Genomic DNA, 27,573 nt, shown 5'->3' with positions numbered 1-27,573 from the left:
CTTTAAGCTGGTGAAAGTGATGCGTGGAAACAGTGGGAAGCACGTCATAACGGCTGCAGCGCTGACTCGTTCGGCCTTCTTTTGTCATCAAACATCCCCATATGGGGTAATAGAGCGGCCCTGCGTTTGTTAGGAGGGGCTGAGCGGGGGGGGGCTTGTCCTCAATAGTGGTTTTTACAGGCCCACAAATCGTTTCCCCAACCACCCACGCAACGGATACCGTCTATGTTTGAACTTTTTCTGTCTCTGTCTATTTCTCTGACCTCTGCTGAATGGAGGAATGTGAGGAATGCAGCAGTGAATGGGCGAGCGGGGGAGGAAGCATGCAAATGATCGACGGACGCAGGTTTTCTCTCTGTTCTGACAGAAAGTTTGAAAAAGTAGCACAAGAAATGTATTACTGGAAACATTAGAGCATGCTCGGGAAAAACTGAAAAAAAAAGGAGAAATGCAAGCCGGCACCTGCGTTAGATCTTTCCACAAAGACATGAAAAGACACGTTTTGGCATTCGCCCCTGGACGCTCTGAGACTGAACGTCTATTTTTAGGGATCAAACACTCGCCTGCACACTGAAACTAAAGTGCCGCCAATTTAAACCATCACATTAGGCAGGAATTCAGCGTGTCAGCCAGACAACAGCCATATCTCCCCATAGACACCAGCCCGAGCGTGAAATCAAAGCTGTGATTGAAGTAAGCAGCGTGTCCGAGCTTCCCTGGAACTCTTCAGGATGTGGGAGTTTGGAGTTCAGTCTGAGACCCCCGGGATGGTACTGATCTCACCCCCCATTACCGTTACTTTGGGGGGTATTTCATCGTGCATGGACAGTGATGCTATGCAGATGTCAATGTTTCCAGAGCAGACAGATGTTTGTCATGTTTGAGGAGTTGCACATTTACCTCATCTGGCTTAGATGTTTCATTGTTTTGGACACACATCTGGTTAAAGGTGTTAAAAGTAGTCCAAAATTTGCTATTTCAGATGTTGAGAGCATCATAAAACAGGTGTTTTACCATGTACAAAATCTGAGGAGCCAATGCATTTTCTAATGGTAATACAAAGAACTATGAAATGAACACAATACATGTACTAAATATCAGGTTTTCTGAAAAAAGAGGAGGATTATTCGACATAATCCACCAGCCATGGCCGTAGCTTGGGGGGGGGGGGGGGGTCTAGCATTGTATGCATTTTTTAGAAAGCTAAAATGGTTTATATTTTCATGGGAATGGGCTAGACCAGTGGTTCCCAACCTTTTCAAACTCGGGGCCCACTTTTAAGTCTCAAAAATTTTCGCGGCCCCCCTCCAACCCCATAAATATGGAGGCCATATAATGCGTTCTAAGAGCATTTTTTTTTTTTTTTTATTGAAGCTTGAACATAAAGGACAGAACTGAATTCAGGAGAAACATGTTGGAAGCTCCACAGTCACTAAAACAGCATCTATAACATGTTGCATCACCTTCAGTATTACAGTTTTAAAGGAGCTGTCCACACAATAACCTCTAGATAACAACAAAAGTTCCTATCTCCCATTTGCTTGTCACATCTTGAAGGAAAAAAAAAACAAAATAATGAAAAGAATATTTGAACATTTTTAATATCCTTTAAAATGTAACTAAGTTTTAACATTTAAAACACTTATTATCACTATTCTGTATATTTTCATTTTTTTATAATTACATTTCCCCTTCCCCCACAAAAATCATTCTATTTTGGAAATGATTCGGTGGCCCACTTGCAATACCTACGTGGCCCACCAGGGGGCCGCGGCCCACAGGTTGGGAATCACTGGGCTAGACATTTGTAAAAAATGATGCAACTTTTCTTTTGCCTTGTGGCTGCAAGAAGGGGGCCCTGCACATTTTTTGAGCGGGGGGGGGTGGTCCCTAGCTACACCCCTGCTACCACCTTCCAACTTTTCAAGCACATTTGAGTTTTATTAGCCTGGAGGCGTCTTAGATCAGAGCTGATGGTGCAGATGACAAGATAAAATCAAAGACTGTAGAGACAGAAAAAAGAGAATAAAGACAAAGCCTGTCATAAAATCAATATACATTTTAATTCACAGCTTTAATGTGTAAACTTTTGGAATAAAAACCTTTAACCTAGAGCTTTACTTCTACTCTGGCTGGTGCTGGCTTTCGAGATCTTCATTTCTTCTATGTTCTCATAGTTGGTGAGATCTGGTGAAATCTTTGATTTGGGTTTCTGAGGCTTAAAGAGATTACAGAAACAAGAGAGAAGAGTCATAAAACAACCACATGCTTTTAAAACATTTATCAAAGCTGTTAGTCTCTCATTTGTCTCATTTTTCTAAAGCATAAAGAGAGGCAGACATTTGGAAAGTTTTCCTTCCACATGACCTCCTGAGCTTGATTCATTTCAGTAGAGCTCCATGTACACCTCCAGCTACCTAACCATCACCTACTGCCAATGTAAATCTGTTAGAAATGTAAAAGGTCAAGGGTGAAAATGCTGAGCCAGAGAATGCAGAATGAGCACAACAAGCAGCAGAGCCACTAAAAGTGGGCACTGATAACCTTGCAAAGCAGATGGACTGGCCAGATTTCATGTCTGTCATAAGACAGATCCATTGTGGGCTCCAATCTGAGACTATTGTGCCAGGTCTGAGAACAGATTGGACCAATAAGCATCATTTGAAGAGAATAAGATGGCAGCTACAGATGGGGTTTAGCTGTATTGTAAGTTGGTAGCAAAGGCTGCCACCAGAGTAGCGTTTAGCTTGGATGTAGCTATAGTATAGCTGCATTTTTGTCAGAACTGGACCACATTTCTTTACAAAATAAGGATCCTAGAAGAGCACTGAATACTTTTTATAATGGAGATGTTTTTGCTCTTCTTGCGGCCTGCTACTGCGTGAGTTTGTGATACACATGCCGAAGTATATTCATAGTTACAGGTAGGGTTGTGATGTACTGTACATGTACAATGGCTGCTGGTTGAGCAATCAGCTCTGGAGCAGCTATAGCGACTGTTTTATCAGAACTGGGCCACATTTCTTCATTAAAACGAGAGCACATTGAAAGCTTCTCTTGGCAGAGAAGATGTTTTTTTGCACTTTTCCCGACTGGCCTCGGCATGAGTTTTATCCACTGACAAACTAAAACGTAACTATCGGAGCTGTGCATGTCTACCTCCATTTGTCTTGTCAGTCTGATTGATTAGTGTGCAGGGATAATGGTTACACTATTACTGGAGCCAGTTTGTGAAACACAGTCATGCTGAAGCTGGTTGAGACAAGAACATAAATATGTTTATTCCTTCTTTAGCACAATTACCTGCTCTTCTTGTAGTAAAGAAAAACGGTCCAGTTCTGATAAAATTGCTGCTGTTGTTACATCTGAGGTAATCTCTTTAATGACAGCTATATAACGGCTTACAGTCCAACTAAACCTTGACTATAGCTGTTGTAATCTCATGCCAAAGATGGTCAGAAGGGGAGCAAAAACATCTTTTCCACCAAGAAAAACGTTCAGTGTGATTAGTTGCTCTTCTTGTGCTATGGTCCAATTCTAATAAAAATAGATGCTTTTCTATGGCTACATCCAAGCTAAATGTTATGCCAGTTTGCTATCAGTGTTAATTTTGGCAGCTATTTTTAAGTTTAGTCTTAGTTTTAGCCTTTAAATGAAATGCATTTTAGTTTTTGTCACATTTTTGTCATTTCTGTCCTTTTTAGTTTTAGTCTAGTTTTAGTCGACGAAAACTCAAAACATTCTAGTCTAGTTTTAGTCTGCAAAAAGTCCCCACATGTTAGTCTTTACTTGAAGTCCAAGCATTTATTTTCTTGCCTAAATCTGGTACCAAGTCATGGTAGTGTGTTCTCTGCACTCTGCCAAACCTGGGGTCCCTTCTTTCAACAGCTGAGAGGCAGAATAACTACAGCTACATTGTATTTTGACAGATATACCCACAGTGGAGAAATTTCACAGATTTTGAATGTCCGACGAAACCTAAATTACATTTTAATCTAGTTTTAGTCATCTTGACAAAAACTAGACTTAGTTTTTGTCAGTTTTAGTCATCACAGATCTATTTTTGTCAGTCTTAGTCTAGTTTTTGTCATGGAGTAAAAGGCTTTCGACCAACATTTTTAGTTATTGTTTTAGTCAAGAAAATTAACACTGTTTCCTACTAGTTTGCAGTTCAGCTAAATGAAAATGATGCTGATTGGTCAGGTCTGTTCTCATATCAGATTGGAACTTAGCAAGATGGATCAATCTGATGTCAGGGAATCAGGTCAGCCTATCAGCTTAGTAAGGTTAGCTACGGACCAGTCTGTGTTGTCAGGGCTCCACAGGATGCACTCAGATCTCCAGCGTCACCTTTTAGCGCATTTCAGTAGAAATTCAAGTGTCCAAGTACCTGTATCTGATCGTAGTCAGAGGTGATACTGCTGATCTGCAGAGTCGTGTATGCAGTTTCCTCCTTCAGCTCCACCTGCTGAAAAAGTTCACAAAAAAGAAGAGATTTAATCAGTCCAAGCAGGAATAACCACACTAAATAAAACACTCACCTTCATGTATTTCAACATGTAACTTTTTTGGTCTGTAATTGTAAACTCTCTTGAATGTGTCTTGTAAGTGTGGTGTCTGCCTTAGGACTACACTTAGCTCTTTGTGCTAATTCATGCATATTTAAAGTGGATGGACATTTATTACTGCTGGCATTGATACCAAACAATCCTCAGTACTGAAATGACGCAACACTGGTTTGATACTCGCTAACGGGTCAGAAACAGGATGTCCACAAGGGATGAACAAATTTTTGGAAATGACGGTTTGTCAAATACTTTCAAAATAATGTTTAGTTATTTAAAAGTCTTATTTCATTTATACCAGGGTAAGCTGCTTCTATAATGTTAGATGATATTATTAGGGCCTAATCATATGTTGTGTAAGAACATTTGATTTATTATGGTTAAAACACAAGACATGTTTTATTGGCCCACCCTGCTTAATGCCCATGTCTAACTATATGAATGAAATACATTTACAAACACTGTAATCACCAGTAATCAAATCACATTCATGAATTTTCTAGGTATCAAGGGCTTTGTGTTCACTCTGAGTGTGCCTTTAGGACTATAGAGGTCCTCTAGACTGTATCCTAACCCTGACTGGCTATAGTGCCACTCCTCGTTGTTGTTGGTAGTGGACGAGCATTTCTCTCATAGCTGAGACTCGTGCTGTGTGAAAGTGAATAGATGACTGGATCCGTCTACTTCACTGTTGACACATGTCTGCCCACACTGAGCAGTGATCCACACAAAACTTTTAATTCTCTCAGCCTGTTTGATACTCTAGTCATCACTTACAACCCAGCCATATTTGAACTACAAATGCAACTCCAATTCCAACAAAGTTGCTGTGTCAAATGTATAAAAACAACAACCACAAAACAGGATGCAATGATTTTCAAATCTCATAAATCCATATTTTACTCACATTAGAACATAAACAACATATCAGCTGTTGAAACTGAGACATTTTACCATTTCATGAAACATAACTCATTTTGAATTTGATGTCTCATCGGATGAGGCAACAAAAGGCTGAAAGATTGAGTGGTACTAATGAAAAACAGCATTTTGCAGCTAATTATGTTAATTTGCAGAAGCATGACTGGGATAAAAGGAGCATTTTAGAGAGGCAGCGTCTCTCAGAAGTAAAGATAAGCAGAGGTTTATCAATCTTTGAACAACTGCATCTAAAAAAAATGTGGAAAAAATTCAGAAAAATGTTCCTCAGCATATAATTTCAAAGACTTTGACTATCCTACCGTCTACAGTCCATAACATCAACGAAAGATTCAGAGAATCTGGAGAAATCTCTGTGAGCATGGGACAAGGACAAAGGTCAGGGTTGCATCCTGATGATCTTTGGAGCCTCAGGCGGTACCACATTAAAAACAGGATTGATTCTGTAACAAGAACTCACTGCATGGGCTCATTTCCACCTCCAGAAATCACTGTCTGTCAAAAAAGTTGGCCACACCATCCACAAATGACAGTTAAAGCTGTGTCAGTCAAAGAAGAAGCCATATGTGAGCACAAATGTGCCGCCGTTATTTTGGGCCAATTTAAAATGGACCGAGGTAAAATGGAAAACTGTTCTGTGGTCAGATGAACCTAAATTTGAAATTCTTTCTGGAAATTTCAGATACCATGTCCTGCAGACTACAGAGGAGAATGACCATCCAGCTTGTTATCAGTGCACAGTTGAAAAGCCTGCATATCTGATGGTATGGGGTTGTATTAGTGCCTATGGCATGAGCAGCTTACACATCATGAAAGGAACTATCAGTGCTGAAAAAGTAGAAAGAGGTTTTAGAGCAACATGTGCTCCCATCCAAGCAATATCTCTTTCAGAGAAGGCCTTGCATATTTAGTCAATGCTAAACCACATGATGCATCATCACAACAGCATGGCTTCACATTAGAAGAGTCAGGGTGCAGAACTGCAGTTCGGAAAATTCACATTTGGAGTATCATAAAAATCCAGAAATGGGACAACATTCCTCTCCCAAAACCCCAGAGCCTCACTTCCAGGATGTTTGCAGACTGTTGTTAACAGAAGAGGGGATGCTAAACAATGGCAAACATGGCCCTGTCCCTACTTTTTTGAGATGTGTTGCTGCCATGAAATTCAATATGATCTAGTATTTTTCACGAAATGGTAAAAAGTCTCAGTTTCAACATCTGATATGTTGTTTCTTTTCTGTTGTGAATAAAATATGGTTTTATCAGATTTGCAAATCAGTGCATTCTGTTTTTAATTTACATTTTATGAAGCACCCCAACTTTTTTGGTTTTCAGCTTATAGTATCAAATGTCAGGAAATAATAGTATTTCACCATTTTTGGAAAAAAAAGAAAAACCTGAAATTTTGATAAACTGTACAACTAGAGTAGTCGGTATGTGAATCAGTGTGCAATGTTCAAAGTTGTGCTAAGTTCATGCACAGAGCTCAAGGATGTGCTAAAATCCTGAAATGTAAAATACATAAAGATAATTAATCTTTTGGATGTGGCAGGACAGAGACTGATGGATGTGTTACTCGTCTCATGATTAGTCATCACATCTTCCTGCTGCGGTCGAAAAGAGGAGACGAGGATGTTGGCGAGACCAAACTGTGATTACAACATAACGGTGTCAAAACTTCTTATCAGATGGATTGAATGGGAGCGTTTTTACATTCTTTCTTCTGTCTGACAGTCTGTCTGTCAGTGAATGTTTGAGGTGAAAAATGTTTGCTTACCTTCAGCCTCCTGGAAAGACTGAGAGAGAAAAAAATAATGTTAGAAAAACGGCAGAAGCTTGTTTTTGAGAAGAGTTTGTCAAATAGTCAACTTTTAAGAGAGCAGATCTGTGAACAATCTTTTACTGAGAATTAGGCCCAACATCTTCTTATTTTTTAAATGTCAAATGAAGTCATAGGACATGATAACATTTTGTTATCTCAACTAAAACCATTTCCCAGGCCTTATCTGTTATTTTTTTTGAAACATTACATCACCCCTCTTGTTACCTTGGAAACTTTGCAAAGGAGCACAGAACTGGCTAGGCAATAGTGGCACTCGCACTGTGTCCCTATTCATCACCTGCCACCAGGTTAACCGACAGAAAAATTCCTCTGCAGTGACCAGGCTTTATCCTGTAAAGGGCAGTCACCATATTTCTGACAAAATAAAGCGTTTACATACTCCAGATCTGAGGCCTAACTTCATAATTGTTATATTTGAATATCAAAATATGTGCTGTAGGTGTGCATTAGTCTTAGAGATTTATACCTATACTTTGGCTCCAGTGTTTGCTAACCTTCTAAAACCTTCATGATGTACCTTGCGATCTGTTGAGCCCTCACACTGTTAAGGTTTTGCTTTTCTTTGCTTCCACATGTCAGATTTAAAAGTTGCTGAAGCTTCCACAATCTCAAAAACTTGTCTCTCTGTTCTCCCTGTTAGATTAACCTGGCAAGTAGGGCATAAAGGCTGATGCAAGGTTATTATAGTTAACTAAGACTAATTAATGACTAAAACTGAAACTCAAAAATTATTTCAGTTAACTCAAACTAAATGAAAACTAAGCAGTGGGCTGGTTGGTAAGGGCAGGAGCACTGGGCAGGTTGGTAACGGCAGGAGCATAGTTAGATTGGTGAGGGCGGGAGCACTGGGTAGGTTGGTGAGCACGAAAGCACTAAAGCAGGTTTGATGAGGGTAAACTGGGCAGGTTGGTGAGGGCAGGAGCACTGAGCAGGTTTGTGTGGGTGGGAGCACTGGGCTGGTTTGACAAGGGCAGAAGCACTGGGCAGATTGGTGAGGGCAGGAGCACTAGGCAGGTTGGTGAGGGCGGGAGCACTGGGCAGGTTGGTGAGGGTGGGAGCACTGGGCAGGTTGGTGGGGGGGCACTGAGCTGGTTTGACAAGGGCAGGAGCACTGGGAGGGTTGGTGAGGGCAGGAGCACTGGGTCTGTTTGATGAGGACAGGAGCACTGGGCAGGTTGGTGAGGGCAGGAGCACTGAGCAGGTTTGTGAGGATGGGAGCACTGGGCTGGTTTGACGAGGGCAGAAACACTGGGCAGGTTGGTGAGGGTGGCAGCACTGGGCAGGTTGGTGAGGGCGGGAGCACTGGGCTGGTTTGACAAGGGCAGGAGCACTGGGCAGGTTGGTGAGGGTGGGAGCACAGAGCAGGTTTGTGAAGGCGGGAGCACTGGGCAGGTTGGTGAGGGCGGAAGCACTGGGCAGGTTGGTGAGGCCAGAGTTTATACTCCTGATTCAAGTGTGTGTGAACTTGTCTTTTTTTTAAATATTTGAATTAACTCCATATACCCACTACCCCGTTTCGTGCCCTGCTCCTGGTTCCAAGCCATTACTCGCCACATATATCTTTCAAAGCCGTGTGTTTGTTCCTTGTTTTACTCAAAAATGTGTTGAAATGTTCAAGTGTCATATAAATATATACAAATACTGTTTTTATATTCTTACCTTTGATACTTGCACACGCCAACAGCAACAATAAGAATGAAGAGGGCAAACATAATTCCACAAACAATGTAGGGAATAACCAAAGCAGAAAACTCTCTGCTACCTGAAAACAAAATTAAAATGTGTCACACTAAACAATGAGGCAATAATAGGACAGTGAATTAATAAATATTTTTAACTGTCATCAGCAGAAAAAACATTGTCAGATCATATTTTTCAGCACAAAGATTGGCTTTATCTTTCCCACTCGTATACTGTATGTGAGTTTAAACTTTTCTTCATTGACTAAAGTTCAAAAAGCCTCTGAAAGTAATTTTGATGTCCAGAGAGACAACAGGAGCTTCTGGTATTCTCAAACCACTGGAGTTCATGGAAGAGAAAATTTAGCTTTAGAAATAATAATAATTAAAAAAATAGCTTTAGAAATAAGAATGTTTTTGTTTTCTCAATCAGAACGCTTGGCTTAGTCATAAAAAGCTCAATTATGCAAGAAAGAGAAAGAGAGAGAGAGATAGAGACAGAGAGAGCAGGGAATGGTATACAAGAAAGAAGCTCTAGGATTTGAAGACATGGCCGCTTTTGGCAGACCCAAATCGTGAGACGCTACTCCTTCTTTTTGTGTGTGTAATTCACCTTTTTTAAAGAAGTCTGGCAGTAACATTTACACTGCAAAATTAACGGACTACAATTTCAAATTTTCAAAACAGTAAAAAGGAAAGATCTTTACTTTTGGATTGAATTACGTACAGACTCGCTTTAGAAGTAGTTGTGCAAACAGTGGCTCACTTTGTTAGCTTTAGCTTAAGCTAACAGCTTTGCTAGCTACATAGTTAACACTAAGCAGAAATTGTAGAAAGGGTCTACTATGTAGGGTCTAGCTTTAGAAAACATAATTGAACATAACCAATGTAACTTTGTTGACTTAGGTTTAACTACATTAGCTATGTAGCTTAATTAGCTACATAGTTAACATTATGCGGACAGTGTAGCAAGGGTCTACTGCATAGGGTCTAGCTTTAGCAAACATAATTGAACATAACAAATGTAGCTTTATTGCCTTCAGGTTTAGCTACATTAGCTATGTAGCTTCATAAGCTACATAGTTAACATTATGCAGACATTGTAGTAATGGTCTACTGCATAGGGTCTAGCTTTAGCAAACATAATTGAACATAACTAATGTAGCTCTGTTGCCTTTAGGTTTAGCTACATTAGCTATGTAGCTTCATAAGCTACATAGTTAACATTATGCAGACAGTGTAGCAAGGGTCTACTGCATAGGGTCTAGCTTTAGCAAATATATTTGAACATAACTAATGTACCTTTGTTGCCTTTAGGTTTAGCTACATTAGCTATGTAGCTTCATAAGCTACGTAGTTAACATTACGCAGACAGTGTAGCAAGGGTCTACTGCATAGGGTCTAGCTTTAGCAAATATATTTGAACATAACTAATGTACCTTTGTTGCCTTTAGGTTTAGCTACATAAGCTACATAGCTTAATTGGCTTAAGCCTTAGCTACATTAGTGTTTTCATGGAGGCAGATGTTTTTATCTTGTTTACTCGGATTAATTAAACATTTGTAATCAGGTCTTGCAGGTAATTTGAACCAGAAGTTTAATCCAGTTTTATTTTGAAAGTTTTAGGGTGTATTTCTGTTCTGACTGTTGTGGAAAACAGGAAACAGCCAGGCTGTCTTGCCTGGACATCACTACGGTCCCCTGTTACTCTAATTAACTTGTGTTTAAATGGAAGCTAAAAGTGCAAAAAGGTCTACTTTTACAAAAGAAACAGAACCTACCCTTCCTCTAGACCGGCTATGGGCCCGCAAAATGCCACCAATCAGTGTTTTTCTACTGATAATATGTGTTTTTTTATGTGGGCAATGATCAGATTTAGGATTCAGTATTAGAAACATGTGGGGGGAGGGGGAGTTTTAAAGCATCTGTAGTTCTACTACATCTGATCATACACAAATCTACCTCTAAAAATCAAGGTCACACTGTCACAGCTGTGTGTTAAGCTGCAAACTTTCCCTTGTTTATGTTTTGTACTTTTCCTGCATCAGCAGCTGGTGAATCATTTTACAGTGGATTCGATTTTAATGAGTAATGCTTTCAAATTTGCTGATTCATTTTGACTCTTCCTGAATCATCAGTCATGACGTGCTGCTCGCTTTCAGAGCAGAGTTAAAGCACGACTGTGATGAAGGACAACAGTAACGACTGAATCACGTCTGTGACGAGTCAGACTTCACCTGTGCTGCTGATCACCTGCAGGGACACAGGTGTGGACCTGTGAGAGCCTCGAACGTTCTGAGCCTCACACAGATAGAGCCCACTGTCGTTATGTCGCACCCGGAGGATCAGCGTCTGTCCCTTGGCTCTCTTTATCGGCTGTGAGGAGAATAGATGTATGATCAGGTTTAAGCTGTGACACAAGAGTCCTCTGTTTAACCACACACCAAAACAAACTAGAGATTTAAGGGTGATAAGTCAGGGTTATTGGTAATTTTCTTAACTATGTTTTATTTTCATATGACTTCTCTAAGGAAAAGTGATTCTTACAGCTGACTAAACTAAAGTACTACTGTAACAGCACTGCACTGATCTATTTTATCCAAAAATGATCGTAGGTGATCCAAGAATTATGTTTTACTGATTTACTGTTTGCTTTATTAAGCTTAATGATATATAGGTGCATCTAAAAATAGAATATCATGTTAAAGTTCATTTTTTCTCCTGATTTACTTAAAGAAGGTACACTTTTAGATTCATCCCATGCAAAGAGAAGAATTCTAAGACTTTTTTTATTTTAATCTCAATAATAATAGCTCACAACCCACTTGAAAGGGCTTCCCAGCCCACTTTTGGGTCCTGACCCACCAGTTGAGAACCACTGCTGTAGAGAATCTCTAAAATGCAAGGAGGTAGATGAAAGACACCAGATTCAACAAACCAGACGAGCTGAAGGCTGCTATCAGAGCAACCTGGGCTTCATCACACCTCAGCAGTGCCACGGACTGATTGCCTCCATGCCACGTAGCGTAGATGCAGTGCAAATGGAGCTCCAACCAATTACTGAGTGCATGAATGATCAAAATTTTTTAGAAGGTCAACATTTCTGTATTATAAATCATTTTAGGGACTGAAGTAGAATTTTGATTGTTGTAATCGTCTCGATCAAGCCTTGTGTCCTCCTCAAATTTACTAACAACTGCCATTAAATCACCTTACATCAACGTTTTTTTCAACTTTTCCTTTTGTAAACTTTGGTCTTGTTTAAAATTACCAAACATTAAATAATTTCAGGATTTTAACCCCTTAAATGCCAGTTTGAGTATTTGAAATATTTCACTTTTTACCACAAAACAAAACAAAACAACAATAAAAAAAAAAACATTATTTTCCATAAAATGAACTGTAGAAAGATGGGACTTTGGTGGTGATAAGAGTCTTGGATGGGTCAAAGATTAGCAACAAAACTGATTTGATTGCATGAGTATTTTTATGTAGTGTCAGGTATACCCTCTGGACACCTTCGAGGCAAAAATTCCCTCATTGACTTACATTAAAACCACATTTGTAAAATCACTGCTATGGCAGTATAAAAACCATGCATTCTTTAATGTCAGCATTTCATTCTGAAGAAATGTAGTGATATTTGACATTTTTAATGTATTCCACCAGATTCAACCATTTTCCCATTGTAGGCCAATGCACAAAATTCTTGTTTTTTTTTTGTTATATTAGGGAGCCATGTTATTTTGTACGTGTACATTTTTGCCTCGAAGGTGTCCAGAGGATCCAAAATGTATCAACAGTGTATAAATGACATGTAAGAGTGAAACATGTTGGATTTAAAAACTTTTACTAGAAAAAAAGTTCCTGCAAAAATTCATGCCACGGGCTCTAAAACTGTCCCAAATTAAAAAAAAAAAAAAAAAGAAAAAAGAAAGTACAAAAATGCCCGAGGGGGGCACAAGGGTTAAAACAAAAAAGTCATGAAATATTTCACTTTCCATGAGATGAATCTAGAACATATGAAAGTTTTGCTTCTTAAATTAACTTCTTCATGATATTCTAATTTTTACAGATGCGCCTATGTTACTTTTTATGTAGATTTTCATAGTTCCTTGTTGGGTTTATTTTTTAAAATCTGTTCAGACTATTGAAAAAGATATAAAAAAAAGATATAAAAACTGTTAACACCCTGACCTACCTGCCCACTGTCGGCTCTGTACCAGGTGTAGAGACTCACAGGAGGGTTTGACTCACTGGAACATGTGAGAGCCACAGAGGTGCCTTCGGCTACAGGACCAGACGTGCTGAGTGTCACGCCTGTTGATCTAGGAGCATCTGATAGAAAGAGACATTAAAGCTGAGATCTGAGAGTTAAGAGAGAGAAGAAAGGCATAGTGGGGATGTTTTTGTAATGACTCTCTCTGCCAGAAGGGGGAGACAAAGGAAAGACACCAGTTGCTGGAGTTTTGGGAGAGGAATGTTGTCCCATTCCTCTCTGAAGTAGGATGCTAGCAGCTCAACAGTCTTCTTTGATGGATTTATCATTTCATGATGCTCTAAATGTTTTCTGTTGGTTAAAGCACTCTTCTACTGTGAAGTCGTGCTGTTGTGGTGGATGTAGTACGTAGTTTAAAATCTCTATGTACTTTTCACCATTGACAGTGTCTTTCCAGATGTGTAAGCTGCCCACGTTAAGGTAACCCCTTACCATATGCAGGCTGGATGGTCCCTGTTCTCTCTAGTCTGCAGGAAACAACATCCATGGTACAGCTATTAATTCATCATTCAATAAATAAGCTTCGGCCCAGAGAAGACATTGTTGTTTCCGGATTGTGTTCTCATATGGCGTCATCTTTAAATGATACGGCTTTAACTTGCACAGTCACAACCACAGCAGCACAATAACAAAGATACCTTATACTAAAGTGTCTGAGAACTTCCGTTTACTAGTTCAGACAAGTTCAGCTCTCCAAACACTGACTGCTTTAAGAATCGCTTCCTTCAGACGGTCACAAACATGCTGAAACAAGTCGACCGTGTTTTTAACTCATTCTGCTGTGTCTAACACACTCATCAGAGTAATGGACAGTAAATCAGTGTCAGAGCTGCTTTAACACTGAAGGAGACAGTTAAATAGTAAATCATTGTGTTGGTGTTAGTCAGCGCTTTAGAAAGGGAAAGATCAGGTTTATTTGAGCCTTTTTTCTTTTTCAGTATGGGCTTGAAACTCCGCTCTGTGGTTATAGTACGGATATTTTCACAGTTCAATTAAAGTGAACGTTTTTCCAAATACAAGAAGACTCTAAAGAAAAAATGTAGGTAACAGCTTACAGATAATACTTGCCCTGTCATGATAGCAAGACAAAATCTCTGTAGATAATTAAAAAAATCTGAGTATATTTCAAGCTGTAAGGCTGTTTTTTTCCCAAGTTTTTGTCTATTTTTATTCAATTTTAATTTGAATTGACCTCTTATAGCAGACTTAATGAGGCAAATATGAAACTAAGGCAGAATTTCCCGTAAAATTTTTTAATAATTGTACAAGTCTGACAGCAAATATACTCCAATATTACCAATTCTTGTTGCATAATCTTGCCAGTTAATCGTTTTAGTATCTCTTCAGCAGTTTTTCCTACGTTAAGTTTTTTATTAAAAAAATTTCAATTTACCGGTTGATCTTCGTCCCAACCCTCACCTACGGTCTTGAACTCTTGGGTAATGACTGAATGAACAAGATCGGAGGTTCAAGTGATTGAAATGAGATTCCTCAGGCGGGTGGCTGGGCTCAGTCCTAGAAATAGGGTGAGGAGCTCAGACATCCGGAAGGATCTCTAAGTAGAGCTGCAGCTCCTTCACGTCGAAAGGAGCCAGCTGAGGTAGTTCGGGCCTCCTGGTCGCCTGGAGGTCTTCCAGGCACGTCCAACTCAAATGAAACCCTGGGGCAGACCCAGAACTAGCTGGAGGGATTATATATCTCACCTGGCCTGGGAACACCTTGGGATCCCCCAGGAGGAGTTGGAAAATGTTGTTTGGGCAATTTAGAGACACCAATCAACCTGGAAGAGGCATGACGTGGAGACATGACCAGACAAAAGCTGATTTTCTTTGCTAACTTCTGCAAAGATGCACAAGCTAATGTACAGTGACAAGGAAAAGTTTATGAACCCTTTTAGATGATTTAGTTTTCTGCATTAATTGGTCATTAAAAGTGATCTGATCAGCGTCTGAGTCACATGTATAGACAAATGCAATGTGCTTAACCCCCTGGGCCATAGTTTGGACACCCCTGGCTTAAAGGAATAATTGGAACAAGTCATCATCTCTGTTAATGAGTGTGCCTTACGCTGAAGATTGAATTTTGACTTGAGACTTTTTATTTCATATTTTGACCTTTTCAATTTTTGACATTTTATCTTTTTTGTTTGTTTTTTTTTACCTTTTTGATCCTCAATTTTGAAAATTTAAGTCATAACTTGACCTTTTAACTCACAATTTTATTTTTTTTCACATGCTTTGACCTTTTAAGCTCCTAACTTTGACTTTTATCTTATAATTTTGTATTCTTTTGCATTCTTAATTTTAAATTTTAAGTAATATTTTGACCTTTGGAACTCAAAATTTAATTTTTTTCCCCAGGCTTTGACATTTTTAACCAATGGTTTTGAAATTTATCTCATATTTTGACCTTTAAAAGTCATGATTTAAATTTTTATCTCATGTTTTGACCTTTAAAACTGTGATTAAAACTCTCTTTCTTATATATTTGCCTTTTAAAAACATGATTTTGACTTTAAATACCTTTTGAGCTAACAAGTTCGAATTTTTATTTTAGATTTTGATCCTTTAACCTTACAATTTTTCCTTTTTTAAATCTGAAAATCATCTATCATCAGTGCTAAGGTTTTTTTTCTCCCCCATAATTCACTGCTAGTGAAAATGAGGTTGACAATTAATGGTTAAATGTTGGCCTTGTTCAGCCCTCAGGTTGGACCCAAATTCAGAGTTTGGCCCCTGCTGTGATTAAGTTTGACATCCTGAGGTAGCCTGAGGATACGGGCGAGCTGAAGCTGTTCTGTAAGGAAGAATGGCTCAGAATTCCTCCTTAACATTGTGCAGGTCTGATCAGCAGCTACCAGAAGTGCTTGGTTGAGGTTCTTGCTGCCAAAGAAGGTTCAACTAGTCAGTAACTCCAGGCTTCGCTTACTTACTATTGAATATTATGATTGTGTGGTATCAGGTTAAGCACATTATGTTTGCCTTGTGACTTCGACACAGATCAGAAAACTAGATAATATCAAATTTCACATACTTTTTCTTGCCACTGTACAAGGACAAGGCTGTGAAAACCCCACAGGTCTTATTGAGACATAACACTGAGTCTAGTGACCAGACCCGGGGAATTTTTAGACAGGAAGTAAAGGGAATTTCAGTCACTGGAGGTAACTGAGAAATAAGGGACTGTCCAAGAACTATGGATGTTTAAAGACATACACAGACTAAAATATTAATTATATATAAACGTTTGAAAATATAATTGTTTCCATTTTTTAAATTGTATTTTTAAGGGGGTGGAGGTCTACAGATAAATTATTTCCTCTCAGGAGAGGTTTACTCTCCCACACTTTGAAAACCCTGCTCTATTATATCATTTCTACCTCTTACTGAATGTGAATAGTTGAAATACTTTGAAACTATTTAGAAAAAAGTTTTTGAAAATCAGAGGCTGCTGTGGTTATCTATCCACCTCTGCATGTCTCAGAGTAACACAGAGAGTCTCACAGAGGACGCTGATTCTCTGAGTGGCTGCAGACGGCTCAGTGCTGCCCCCTTCTGTCAGCGGGTAGGAAACACTGCAGCTGACTCCCCGGCTGTGTTGGTCTGCAGAGGCGATGAAGGTCAGCGTGGACGTCATCATCATCTGTCCATCTGTCTGAGATAAAACAACAGAACGACTGTTAGTGAAAAATGTAACAGCTGCAAAAATAAATCATATTTACTCCTTTAAGTGGACACATTGTAATAGTCTTTTAGTTGTTTTATGATTTTTGTAGCAACTATGAAGCATCCCAGGACAGCCTGGGGTGAAGGGACAGGAAGGGGAATCTGTCTGTAGTCTCGTCTAGCACAGGGGTTCTCACATTTTTCAGCCCATGGACCCCAGAATAAAGGTGCCAGAGACCGGTGACCCCCAATGTACCTGAAGATGATTGACCACAGCCATGCTCTATCAAGAATAGTTGTGTGCAGACAAGCCCGTCTACAAAGGGGGGTAAGGGGCCCAGCCAGACTGGGGGCCAATGAAGTCAGCAAAATTATGCTACTTTGTAAAGCTAAGCTGTTATATCCATATTTAACATTTTTACCTGAATAATAACCACAGGATTTCTTAGAAACAGATTTGAAATGGGTTAAAATGGCAAAAAATAGGCAGAAAAGGTGGTGAAATGGGTTTAAACTGGCAAAAATCAGTGGAAAAAATGGTGAAATGGATTTGAAAAACTGGCAAAAATTGGTTTAAACTGGCAAAAATGGGAATAACAAATAGGGGAATTTAGTTAAAATGGGCAAAAATGGGTGTATAGTGGTGAAAAAGGGTTGATGGTGGTAATAATGGGCAAACAGAGGCAACAATAGGTGAAAAGTTGCAAGAATTGGTGGAAGTGGCAATAACAGGAAATTTAAGTGATGGAAAGAGTTAAAAAGTGACAAAAATGTCTTAAAAGTGAAAGAAATAGGCAGAAAATGTGGTAAAATGGAATTAAGAAGTGGCAGAAGTGGGTTACAGTGGCATAAAATTATTAAAAGTGGCAAAAGTTGGTGAGGAAAAAAGTCATGAAAATGGGTTAAAATGTGGTTGAATTGACATAAAGTGGCAGAAATTGGTCAAATGAAGCAAATGTGTGCAAACTGTGAAATATTGAAAAAAGTGAAAAATAATAGTGGCAAAATTGGGCAAAAATTGATATATTCAACATAAGAACCCAATAACAGTTTGACACACTTTCCAGCTCCATAATGAAGTAACTTATAGCCAGAATGCTAGCACCAATGCTAATGATAAAAAAAAACAAAAAACAAAAACAAAAACAAAAAAAACATGCACTGATATCATCAACCAATCACAACATGGAAGGGTCCACTCTCTGGATTGTCAGGGCTCCAGCCAATTCTGTGGGAAAAAAAAGGAAAAAAAGCAGCAAAAATGGGCTAAGAAAGGCCAAAGGTGTCAAAATGGGCAGCAAAAATGGTTAAAAAGTAGCAAAAATGAGATAAAAGAGAGATAAAAATGTGATAACATTGACAAAAAATGGTCCAAGGAAGGCAAGTAGTGATAAAATGGGCTAAAAGTTGTAAAAAGGTGGCAAAAACCAGCGTGTAAAGCAAAAAAAGGGTTAAGAAGTACCAGAAATAGGTCAGAAGTGGCCCAATTTGGTTGTCAGAGGCCAAAATGGGTTAAAAGTGGAAAAAATGTGGCAACAATTTGCAGAAACACTAATGAAATGGGGTCTAAAACAAGGTTTGAATAGTTTTGGATTTTTCATTATTTTTTATTTTTATTTCGTATTCACTTTCTGTGTTCGATCTCAGTTTAGGTTTTATTAGTTTTGACTGCTGGTTTGTTAGTTTAGTTAAATTTTTATTTTGCAAAAATGCATCGTTTTAGTTTTAGTTTAGTTTTTATTCGTTTTAGTGTTAGTTTTAGTTTTTTACGGATCGATGTCGGGGCTGAGTGATCGTCATATATTTTTAAAAACATATTAGACAACTCTTCATTTATCATTTGATTGACTTAATGATGTTTGAATACAACTCCAGACTTAATCTACCACTGTGTGAAGTCTTAACCAATCAGATCAGGCAATTTTACACTCCCCAGACTTGGGTGTGGGTGCCAGTCAGTCTGGTTGTGTCAAAGACTAAAACTAAGGATATTTTGTCCCCATTTTTTATTTTATTTGAGTTAGTTTTGTAAACACACTATACAGTTTTAGTTAGTTTTACTTGTTTTGGTAAAGCTTAGTTTTTTTTTAGTTTTAGTTAACTAAAGTGATTTTTGAATTTTAGTTTTAGTTATTCAGATAGTTTTAGTTAACTATAACAACCTTGATCTAAAAGTGCCATGAATAATTAATCTGATTATCAGAATCCAATTTTGTCTAGACACTTCTCAGCTCCAAAATAAAGTAACTATTAGCCAGAATGCTAGCACCAATACTTCTTATCCAACACACATGCACTAATATCATCAGTCAGGGGCCCAGCCATTGATTTCAGCATAATTCTCACCCCCCAAAAACCTGTTTTATTTTACATTTAACAACTTTTATGAATATTTTCATTAAAAAATGGTAAAATATACAGTTTGAAATCATTTTTAAATACAAGTAGCTTTTTGTAAGGCATCTGGTGTCCCCCTCTCAGTGTCTCGCAACGGTCCCGACCCCATGTTGAGAACCACTGTTGTAGTAGTTGTAATTTCTAGTGTTGAATAATCAGCGATTTGTTGATGTCTCACCTGCTCTACCCGCGTCTTCTCCTGTGATGTGCTGTCTCTGGGAAGCCAGGTGAGGGAGGGGGGCTTGGCGGGGCAGGGGACGGGGACTGAACACCGCAGCGTCACTATATCTCCCTCTTGGACAGGCTGAGCCTGGCTGAGCTGAGGGGGAGGTATTTCTGTCAGTGAAGAGGTGATAGAGGTTAAGAACAGGCACAGGTAATGATTCAGCATGTTAATACAGCAGCAGACATCTGAGCAATACAAGGAAGCACTCAGTAACTAGAGTGGGAAGAATGAGCCTGTGACCTGCTGAGAGAATCCACATCCTGGTGTTGCTGAAACACCAGTAGATCATTGATCCTAGGCTGATGCAGCAGAATAGAACAAAACTGCTGTAGCAACAGTGAATTTATTTTTGTGTGTGGTTTTCATTGGTTTGCGCTCTACGATAGTGTACGAGGTTATGGAGGTTATCGGCTCTAATAAATGACAATAACTTGTGAGATATAGAAGTATGAAGAGTCTCATGAAGAAGTGGGAGGAGCTTCACGACAGTGCGAGGTCTTCTTCGCAAACATGAGGTAGCTCAACGAGGTGAAACCACAGAGGTCCTTTTGGGTGAGCCCATCAGTTCCAGTAAACCATGCTGACCTTTCAGCTCTTAAATTTAGATTCTAAATTTGTCTTTCCACTAAATTTCAGATTCTAAGATTGCATTTCTCGGACATTACGGTACAGGCGGACAGTGAAGGTACTTTATAAAAAGGCTCTACTCTCGGCAACCAAGACTCTCTTACGGAGTCCAACCGGAGGGTTTGTTTTGCTTCATTGTTTGATTGTAGCCACTCTAGGTGGAAAGGAAAGCCCAGTGAGGGTTGAATAGAAGCCAACAAGTACTACTCAAAAACGAGAAGGTTTTTGGTGGAAAGACGTAGAAATCTATGTGATCTTGACTGTTATTTTGTCCGCTGAAGGCAGCGTCAGCCGATCAGAAAAAAACCAGATTCTACAGTCTGAGGTGAAGTACAAAACTAACCCCAGAAACTCTAACTCATGAGGGTTTTTGATATTGTTATATTATGCAATCTGTCGAGTCTAATTGACTCAGTTTCCATTTTGCTTTATGAGAGTTTAGGTACATTTTTGGCTGAGCTTAAAATAAAGTAAAAAGGTTTTTCAAACTCATATCTTAGCCTCTGGTTGGACTCTGCTGCTAGAACTGTTGGAGTAACCTCACACACTCTCTGGGTTTTAAATTGTTCCCATTTCTCTTTGGATTGCTGAAGATGCAGATCCATCGCAGGACGATTTTTCTTCCAACCCTTGTAGGTGAGACTCAAGAATCCACACGGCTTCTCTTTCTTCTTTTCTAAAACACAACAGGCTCACGTTACACACATTCAAAGGGGGCTTGGTTAGAGAAGTAGGGATATATTAAGCTCTGAGTTCTCGCCGCCTATGAGGGGCAGGAAACCACAAACCCTACTAACACTACAGCAGATACGAGTGAGGAGGGAGCTGCAGACTAAAGTCAGACAGGATCAAAACATTCCTTGTAGCTATTCAACACTCAGAGTTTGAATCAGATCACTGCAGGGGTTCATACCTGACTGAGAGATGATTGTGACGCCTTTAGTAAAACTGTACTTCAGCTCCCCTAAACACTCCAGTCTGAAGAAGAGCACCTGGCTGTAGTTCTTTGGGAGGCTGTGGAGTGTGGTCGTGCAGTTCTTCTTCCTCAAGTCTCCATCCATGCTCCCCTAAAAGAAAGAGAAGGCTGTGGGTGATTATTCAAAAATATATGAAAACCAAAATCTTAGAAAACCACTAAAGGAGATAAACCTCGAATCCAAAACCCAATGCTAGCGTTGTAGTACTCAAGAACGGTTTTGGAATGTCTTGGACTGACCGAACTCGGGATTTTCTACAAAGACCGGTCGAGACCAGCACCGATCTGATATTCTTCAACTTCATCAATGTGATAATAAGGAGAAGCACTTGCTAAAACAACAAATAGCTACACCTGCGAAAACTCAGACATCAGTCCATCTTATTCCTAGTCAGAAAGTAACTTTACGCCTCATTTACCTGACAGATCTAGATAAACATCTCATTTTCAGATATTTAAAATAATTCCAGACTTTTCAGTGGCTTTTAAATACATACAAGGATTTATTTTTTACAAGGAGTTAGTTGAACAAATTTGTAAAGATTTGAGGTTTTTGAATGTTGTGCTTTGAAAGAGTTGCAGACACCTCGTTTTTATCTGTCAAATTTATTTAAAAAAAAAAAAGCTAAAATCAAAGACAGAATGCTCTTTAACTGTTCGACCTTGTTATGCTTTTTAAGAATTGATTTTTATGGTCTTGGTCTTGAATTGGTCTCAACCCCCCAAAGTCGTGGTCTTGTCTTGGTCTCGGTGCACTCTGGCCTTGGGCGAGTCTTGGTCTCGGATAGTGTGGTCTTGAGTGCAACCCCATACCATACCCGTTTTTAAATCTCTTCTTAAGACCCATCTCTTTTCTCTGGCCTTTAACACACAGTAGTCGTCCACTTATATATTTATTTGGTATTTTTATGGGGGCCTTTTCATGTTACTTATGTTTTATGTCTTTTAAATTGATTCTGTATTTTATATATGTAGTGCTCTGCTAAGTTTTTATGTACCTTTATTTATTCTGTACTTTTATTTATTCTCCTGTACAGCACTTCGGTCAACTGCGGTTGTTTTTAAAGTGCTTAACAAATAAAGTTGGATTGGATACCATTACAGATGCAGGCTTTTGATCTGTGCGCTGATAACAAGCTGGATGGTCCCCCTGCTCTTTTGTCTGCGTGACACGGCATCCATGGTTTCCAAATAGAATTTTAAATTTGATTTATGTGACCACAGAACAGTTTTCCCTTTTGCCTCTGTCCATTTTAAATGAGTCTAAGCCCAGAGAAGACCGCAGTGTGTCTGGATTGTGTCCACATATGGCTTCATCTTTGGATGATACAGCTTTAACCTGCATTTGTGGCTGTCAGGGACAGACAGTGATTTTCCTGTTTTTAATGCAGTGCTGCCTGAAGGCCTGAAGATCACAAGCATCCATTACTGACCTTCAGCTTTATCCCTTGCACATGATTCTCTGAATCTTTGACGATATTAAGGGCTATAGATGGAGGGATATTCAAAGTGTTTGCAATTTTATATGGAGGAACATTTTTTGGAAATTGTTCCACAATTTTTCAATGCAGTTTTTAAAGATTGGTGAACCTCTGCTCATACTTCTGAGAGACTCTGCCTCTCTAAAATGCTCCTTTCATACCCAGTCATGTTACTGACCTGTTCCTGTAATTACTTGCAAAACGCTCTTCCACCTTTTTTTCCACATTAGTATCACCTATGTTTCCAGCTTTTATTGCGCTGTCCCTACTTTTTGGAGATGTGGTGCTATCATCAAATTTAAACAGGGCTAATATTTTTCATGAAATAGTAAAATATCACTGTTTCAATATCTGATGAGTTTTTTATGTTCTACTGTGAGTTAAACATGAATTTATGTAATTTGCAAATCATTCTGTTTCTGTTTTATTTACACAGCGACCCAACTTTTTTGGAATTGCATTTACTTCTTATGTTAATGTTTATGATGTGGAGCTAGGTTCAACTTATTTCAAACTGATTTATGACGTTTGTTGATGTAGTGAAGTGAAATATGATCTGGCATTTGTCTGGCATCAACACGGAGGATTTTATTCTGAAATTTACCCAAATATTTAATGTTTTTGTTCTCATCCGGCCCTGCTCGATCTGCTCCGAGCTGAATGGGTGCCCAGTGCTCTGACATGTGGCAAAAATAAATACATAAATTCAGCCATAGCCTGTTCGTTATAGCTACTAATAGAGATTATACAACCCCAATTCCTTCATTCATCTGGATCTGTGTAGCCATCAGGGTGGGTTTTAGAGAGAGACTCCTCAGTAGGACCGACCTGTAACTTGTTGAGTTTGGGGTTGCGTTCACTCAAGACATCAGGACCATAGTGTTTTCCTCTCCTCCAAATAGCTCCAGCTGAGCAGTTCACCTGCAGTTCTGGTTCATAGCTTTCAGGGATGCTGAAACCACATGGGATAGTGAGACAGGGCCCAGCGACACCCATGATCCTTTGAGGCAGAAACACATTCCAGGTTTGACAATAGACACCTGGAGGGGAGAATGGTCAAATCTCATTCGGGTACTTTATCTGTGTAGGAAGCTTTGATTTCACTGGCAAAAAAAATAAAGAGGTACATCCACTTGTTGAAATACCCAGCATGCAATTAGGGAAGTACTGACCTTGCATCAGAACAACAACTAAAGCGACAGACGTCAGATCAACACCCATGTCAAACTCTGAGACGAAGACTTTAAATCCAAGCTGTGGACATAAAAACTGCAAAATAAGACAAAAAGAAAGAGAAAGTTAGAGAGGAGCATCATTTTAGTGACTTCTTCTCCAGTCAGCACTCACTCAGTCTAGAAATGATTGAAAACTGAAACCTTAGCTCTGCTTCACATCCATCCACAGCCAAGACAAACTTGCACAAGTCAAAGGAGTTACAAGAACTGTTTTCATGCTTTTATTAAAACTTTTCTATTTAAGGAGAAATAAGCAATTTCTTCATCTTCCAAACAGTAAATAGAAAGTTTATTCTAATGAATAACAGAAAAAGCATTAAAGCTCTAACAAAGGCTGGTAAAAAAGGCAAAATGTGCACAAATGAACACAGATTTAAGAACCGTCTTACCTGGAACTGATTTTCAGGGCAGTGAAAGAGGAATAAACATTTAGAGGAAGAGCTGATGCAGAAAGGAAATGTGTGGTGAAGTAATTTTTTAAATTCCTGAAAGCGTGTTTGCACAAACAAGTCCAGCTGTGCAATTGTTTATGCAACTGTAGAGGAAGTGTTGACCAGTGAAACGCAGACGTGCTGCAGCGATGGCATCTTTTCTAGTTGTATTAATCAGATTTCAGGGGTTTCAGCTTGGAAAAAGGGATTTCATTGCAGTTCCATTTCCTGGTTGAAATGAGCCTCAAAAATACAGAACCATTGTTATTCTGTTATTTTTCTGTCAAAAGTGGAGAAGAACAAACAAACAAACAAAAAAGGCAGAGTCATTTCCCCATTTCTTGTTTCCGGGGGAAAAAAAAAATAAATAAAAATTTTTTTTTAAAAAAATCCTGTCGGAAAAACATAAAACAGGAAAGCATTTTTTATAAAGGGTCCAATTTTTGTTTTTATCAGTTCTGTTAATTCATTTGGTATTTCTTTTTTTTTTTTTTAAATCTTTTTCGGTGGCTGACTACTCAAAATGATCAACAAGAACATCGACTTTTGTGCACTTTTATTTTTTTTCACTGTGGCAGATTTAACAAAATAATCACACATTTACTGCTAAGTCAGTTAAAATACAATTAAATTTTGACAGAAAAATATTTTTTAAATATTCCTGTTTCTCTTTTATTCTTTACTAAGAGATAGCTATTAAATGTAAATTTTCTCTTTATCAATCACATTAAAAATTAACCCTTAAGTTGCCAGTTTTGATCGAATACAACCAACTGCCATATTAAAAAACACAAAAAATGATCACATTTATTGTTAAGAACAAAATTGGTCGGTTAAAATGCAGTAAAATTATGATAGAACAATATTTGCCATTTGTATTTTTGTATTCTTGTTTTAAACGCTTGAGGAAAAGGAAATCCTGATTCAGTGGGAAATGGGAACACTTCAAAATAAAAGCCCTCATGTTAAAATTAAAGCCTACATAGATATCTATTGGGTTTTGCAGTATAGTAATAGGCATTTATACAATGTATCAAAAATAATAATGTCTTGAGTACTGGTGAGGAAGGGTAATAAATAAAACTTTCCACCAAATAAAACAGTCGTGAATTGAAATTTTCACTCCTGTGGGATGAATACCCCAAGAAGTCCTGGCTGATTTATTCATATTCTTTTTCCCCCCTAATATTAATATAGTCCATTAATTCACCAGTAGTTTTTCCGTTGACCTTATTTTTTTATACACTGTGTAGAGCACATATACTTAATTGGCACAGTTCGTCAAGCTACCTGGGTAATGTTTTTTAATTTTTCTCCTTGTTTTTTAGTTATTTCCTGTTTTATTTTGAAGTGTTACTTACCCTTGACTCTGTCTTACAGATCCTGCTCCTCGTGTCTGTTCGAAAAGTCCAAATAATACCTCCTATGTCCTTTCCTATACATTTTTACTTAACCCCTGTGAAAAACGTCACAGGGTCAAGGAAAGGTGTGAGTAAGAGGACAGGAAAGGAGAACAGCAGTGATTAGGGAATCCGACTGCACTTTCCCTAGACGGATGTTACGGACGTGACGTGTGTTATTTGTGTAAAAACTACAATTTAACGTTGATGGACTTCAAAATTCGCACCCACCACTCGGTGCATTCTCCTTGTTTTTATGTGCAGCGAATGAAACGTGAAAAACTGGGCGATAAATCTGAACTCATTAAGATTTTTTATATCCTAAAGTCTTTTCAGGAGGAGGAGCTGTGACTGTGAACATCTAGAACAGCAGAAACTTTACTTTTAATCTGAACTTTCTGCAAAGGCAATGCGACTAGATGAATAATGTTCAAGACCTTTTTTTCACAACGATATTAAATATTTTTTTTTATTCCCTACCTATCCATTTTCTTTAATTTTCTCATCTTAATTTTATTTGTCTACTCTGGTTCCGTCTTTCTTTCCAGTCATCATTCGAAACGCTCTATAAACCGTGTCTTGCGTAATTATGATGATAAATATAATAATCACAATATGGCAACACGCTGACTTTATTGCTGAAATTGGTTGTGATTTACAAACGTTTATCACATTTACTTTTATATTTCAAAATGGCAAACCAAATGCAGTTTGAAATAGTCTACTTGAATAATCAGTTTACTGTTTGGATAAAAATGGGAATGTGAAGAAATAAAATTGTTATCATAAGTAGACTGATATAGTTTTCATGTCTGTAATAGTCCTCCTTTTATCACATGAGTTGTAAGTTTGACTGAATTTTACAGTTTAAATCAGGGCTAGTAAAGTTACAAAGTAATCGCTCGTTTTGATGAGCGGTCAACAGGTGCGTCACTTTAAATAAAGTTTACACAAAGAATTGTGGGTCATCTTTTCATCTCTCCTTTGGTAAAGGATGGCCGTTTTCCAATTTGCCTACTATGCTAGCAGTGCGTACTGATTTGCCCAAAATGTCGTATGCAGTATGTAGTATGGGAACAAAAGCAAAAGTTGCATTATGCCAAAAATACCTAACCTGACACGCCAGATGGATTTGAAAAAAACTTGGAATGTGATCGGAAGAACGTTCAGTCTGTCATATCTCTACAGGCCAAATAGAGCAACAAAACACGTGACGTAGCCTCTATAAGCGACGCTTGTGATGCTACGGAGGATTAACGCAAAACATGGCGACTATAGACATGTCAGTACTCGACTTTTGTCGTTTTTGAAAAGAAGACAACTCACTGCTGTTCTTTGTTCTTCTTTTAACAAAGAAATGTTGTCAAGTTCTGATAAAACTTACGCTTTAGCAGCATCCATGCTAAGCTCTTCCTCCATAACTGCACCAGCTCTTGCTGCTGCTTGTTTACGTCACGACTCTGCCGTGCCTGAAAGTACTACCCCTCGTCACTGATTGGTCCTGTCACTTTCTAACTGGGCCCAAACAGTTCAGATGGGAGATGGATTCGCCAGTGAAAAACAAGGAAACAGGCATATCCATCTGCTTTGATGGATTCGGGAAAATTTCACAGTATGCATCGGACCAGTCTGCTTCGCCTACTGTTCCCACGAGGCAAAGCACCGGGTCAGAGTTCGTAATGGCAGAGAGCAGCGAAACCTTCACTGGAACGGCTGATCGTTACAAATGGAAGTGCTATTACTTTTTATCTTTACCTTTTTAACATGTACTATAGTGAAATAAGTTGTAAAAAGGTCACTGTTGTATTTGTTTTGCCGTTAAGGCTC

The 27,573-nt window shown here is 38.7% G+C and overlaps 1 protein-coding gene across 3 annotated transcripts; it reads right to left on the bottom strand.

Moving 5' to 3' along the window:
- Positions 1-1,406: 1,406 nt before the first annotated feature.
- On the bottom strand, positions 1,407-27,189 carry si:ch211-171h4.5 (myelin-associated glycoprotein). 3 transcript variants are annotated; one of them, XM_041809241.1, is made up of 13 exons: positions 24,305-24,435; positions 23,853-23,949; positions 23,509-23,720; positions 21,137-21,290; positions 19,549-19,706; positions 16,812-16,962; positions 13,231-13,367; positions 11,267-11,405; positions 9,010-9,112; positions 7,285-7,303; positions 4,391-4,468; positions 2,110-2,218; positions 1,407-2,003 (listed from the first exon to the last, which is right to left on the bottom strand). In XM_041809241.1, the coding sequence occupies exons 2-13, from the start codon at positions 23,899-23,901 to the stop codon at positions 1,960-1,962; spliced, it is 1,353 nt and encodes a 450-aa protein (XP_041665175.1). In that variant the 5' UTR covers positions 23,902-23,949; positions 24,305-24,435; the 3' UTR covers positions 1,407-1,959. The 3 variants fall into 3 exon arrangements, with proteins under 3 accessions (XP_041665175.1, XP_041665173.1, XP_041665174.1); XM_041809239.1 differs by lacking the exon at positions 24,305-24,435 and adding an exon at positions 27,131-27,189 and having other exon boundaries at positions 1,412-2,003; XM_041809240.1 differs by lacking the exons at positions 1,407-2,003; positions 24,305-24,435 and adding an exon at positions 27,131-27,189 and having other exon boundaries at positions 2,045-2,218.
- Positions 27,190-27,573: the final 384 nt, after the last annotated feature.

Source organism: Cheilinus undulatus, linkage group 16 (genome assembly GCF_018320785.1).
Source record: "Cheilinus undulatus linkage group 16, ASM1832078v1, whole genome shotgun sequence".
NCBI classification, from domain to species: Eukaryota; Metazoa; Chordata; class Actinopteri; order Labriformes; family Labridae; genus Cheilinus; species Cheilinus undulatus.
The sequence above is the reverse complement of the archived record's forward strand: the minus strand, read 5'-3'. Positions and strand labels throughout refer to the sequence as shown.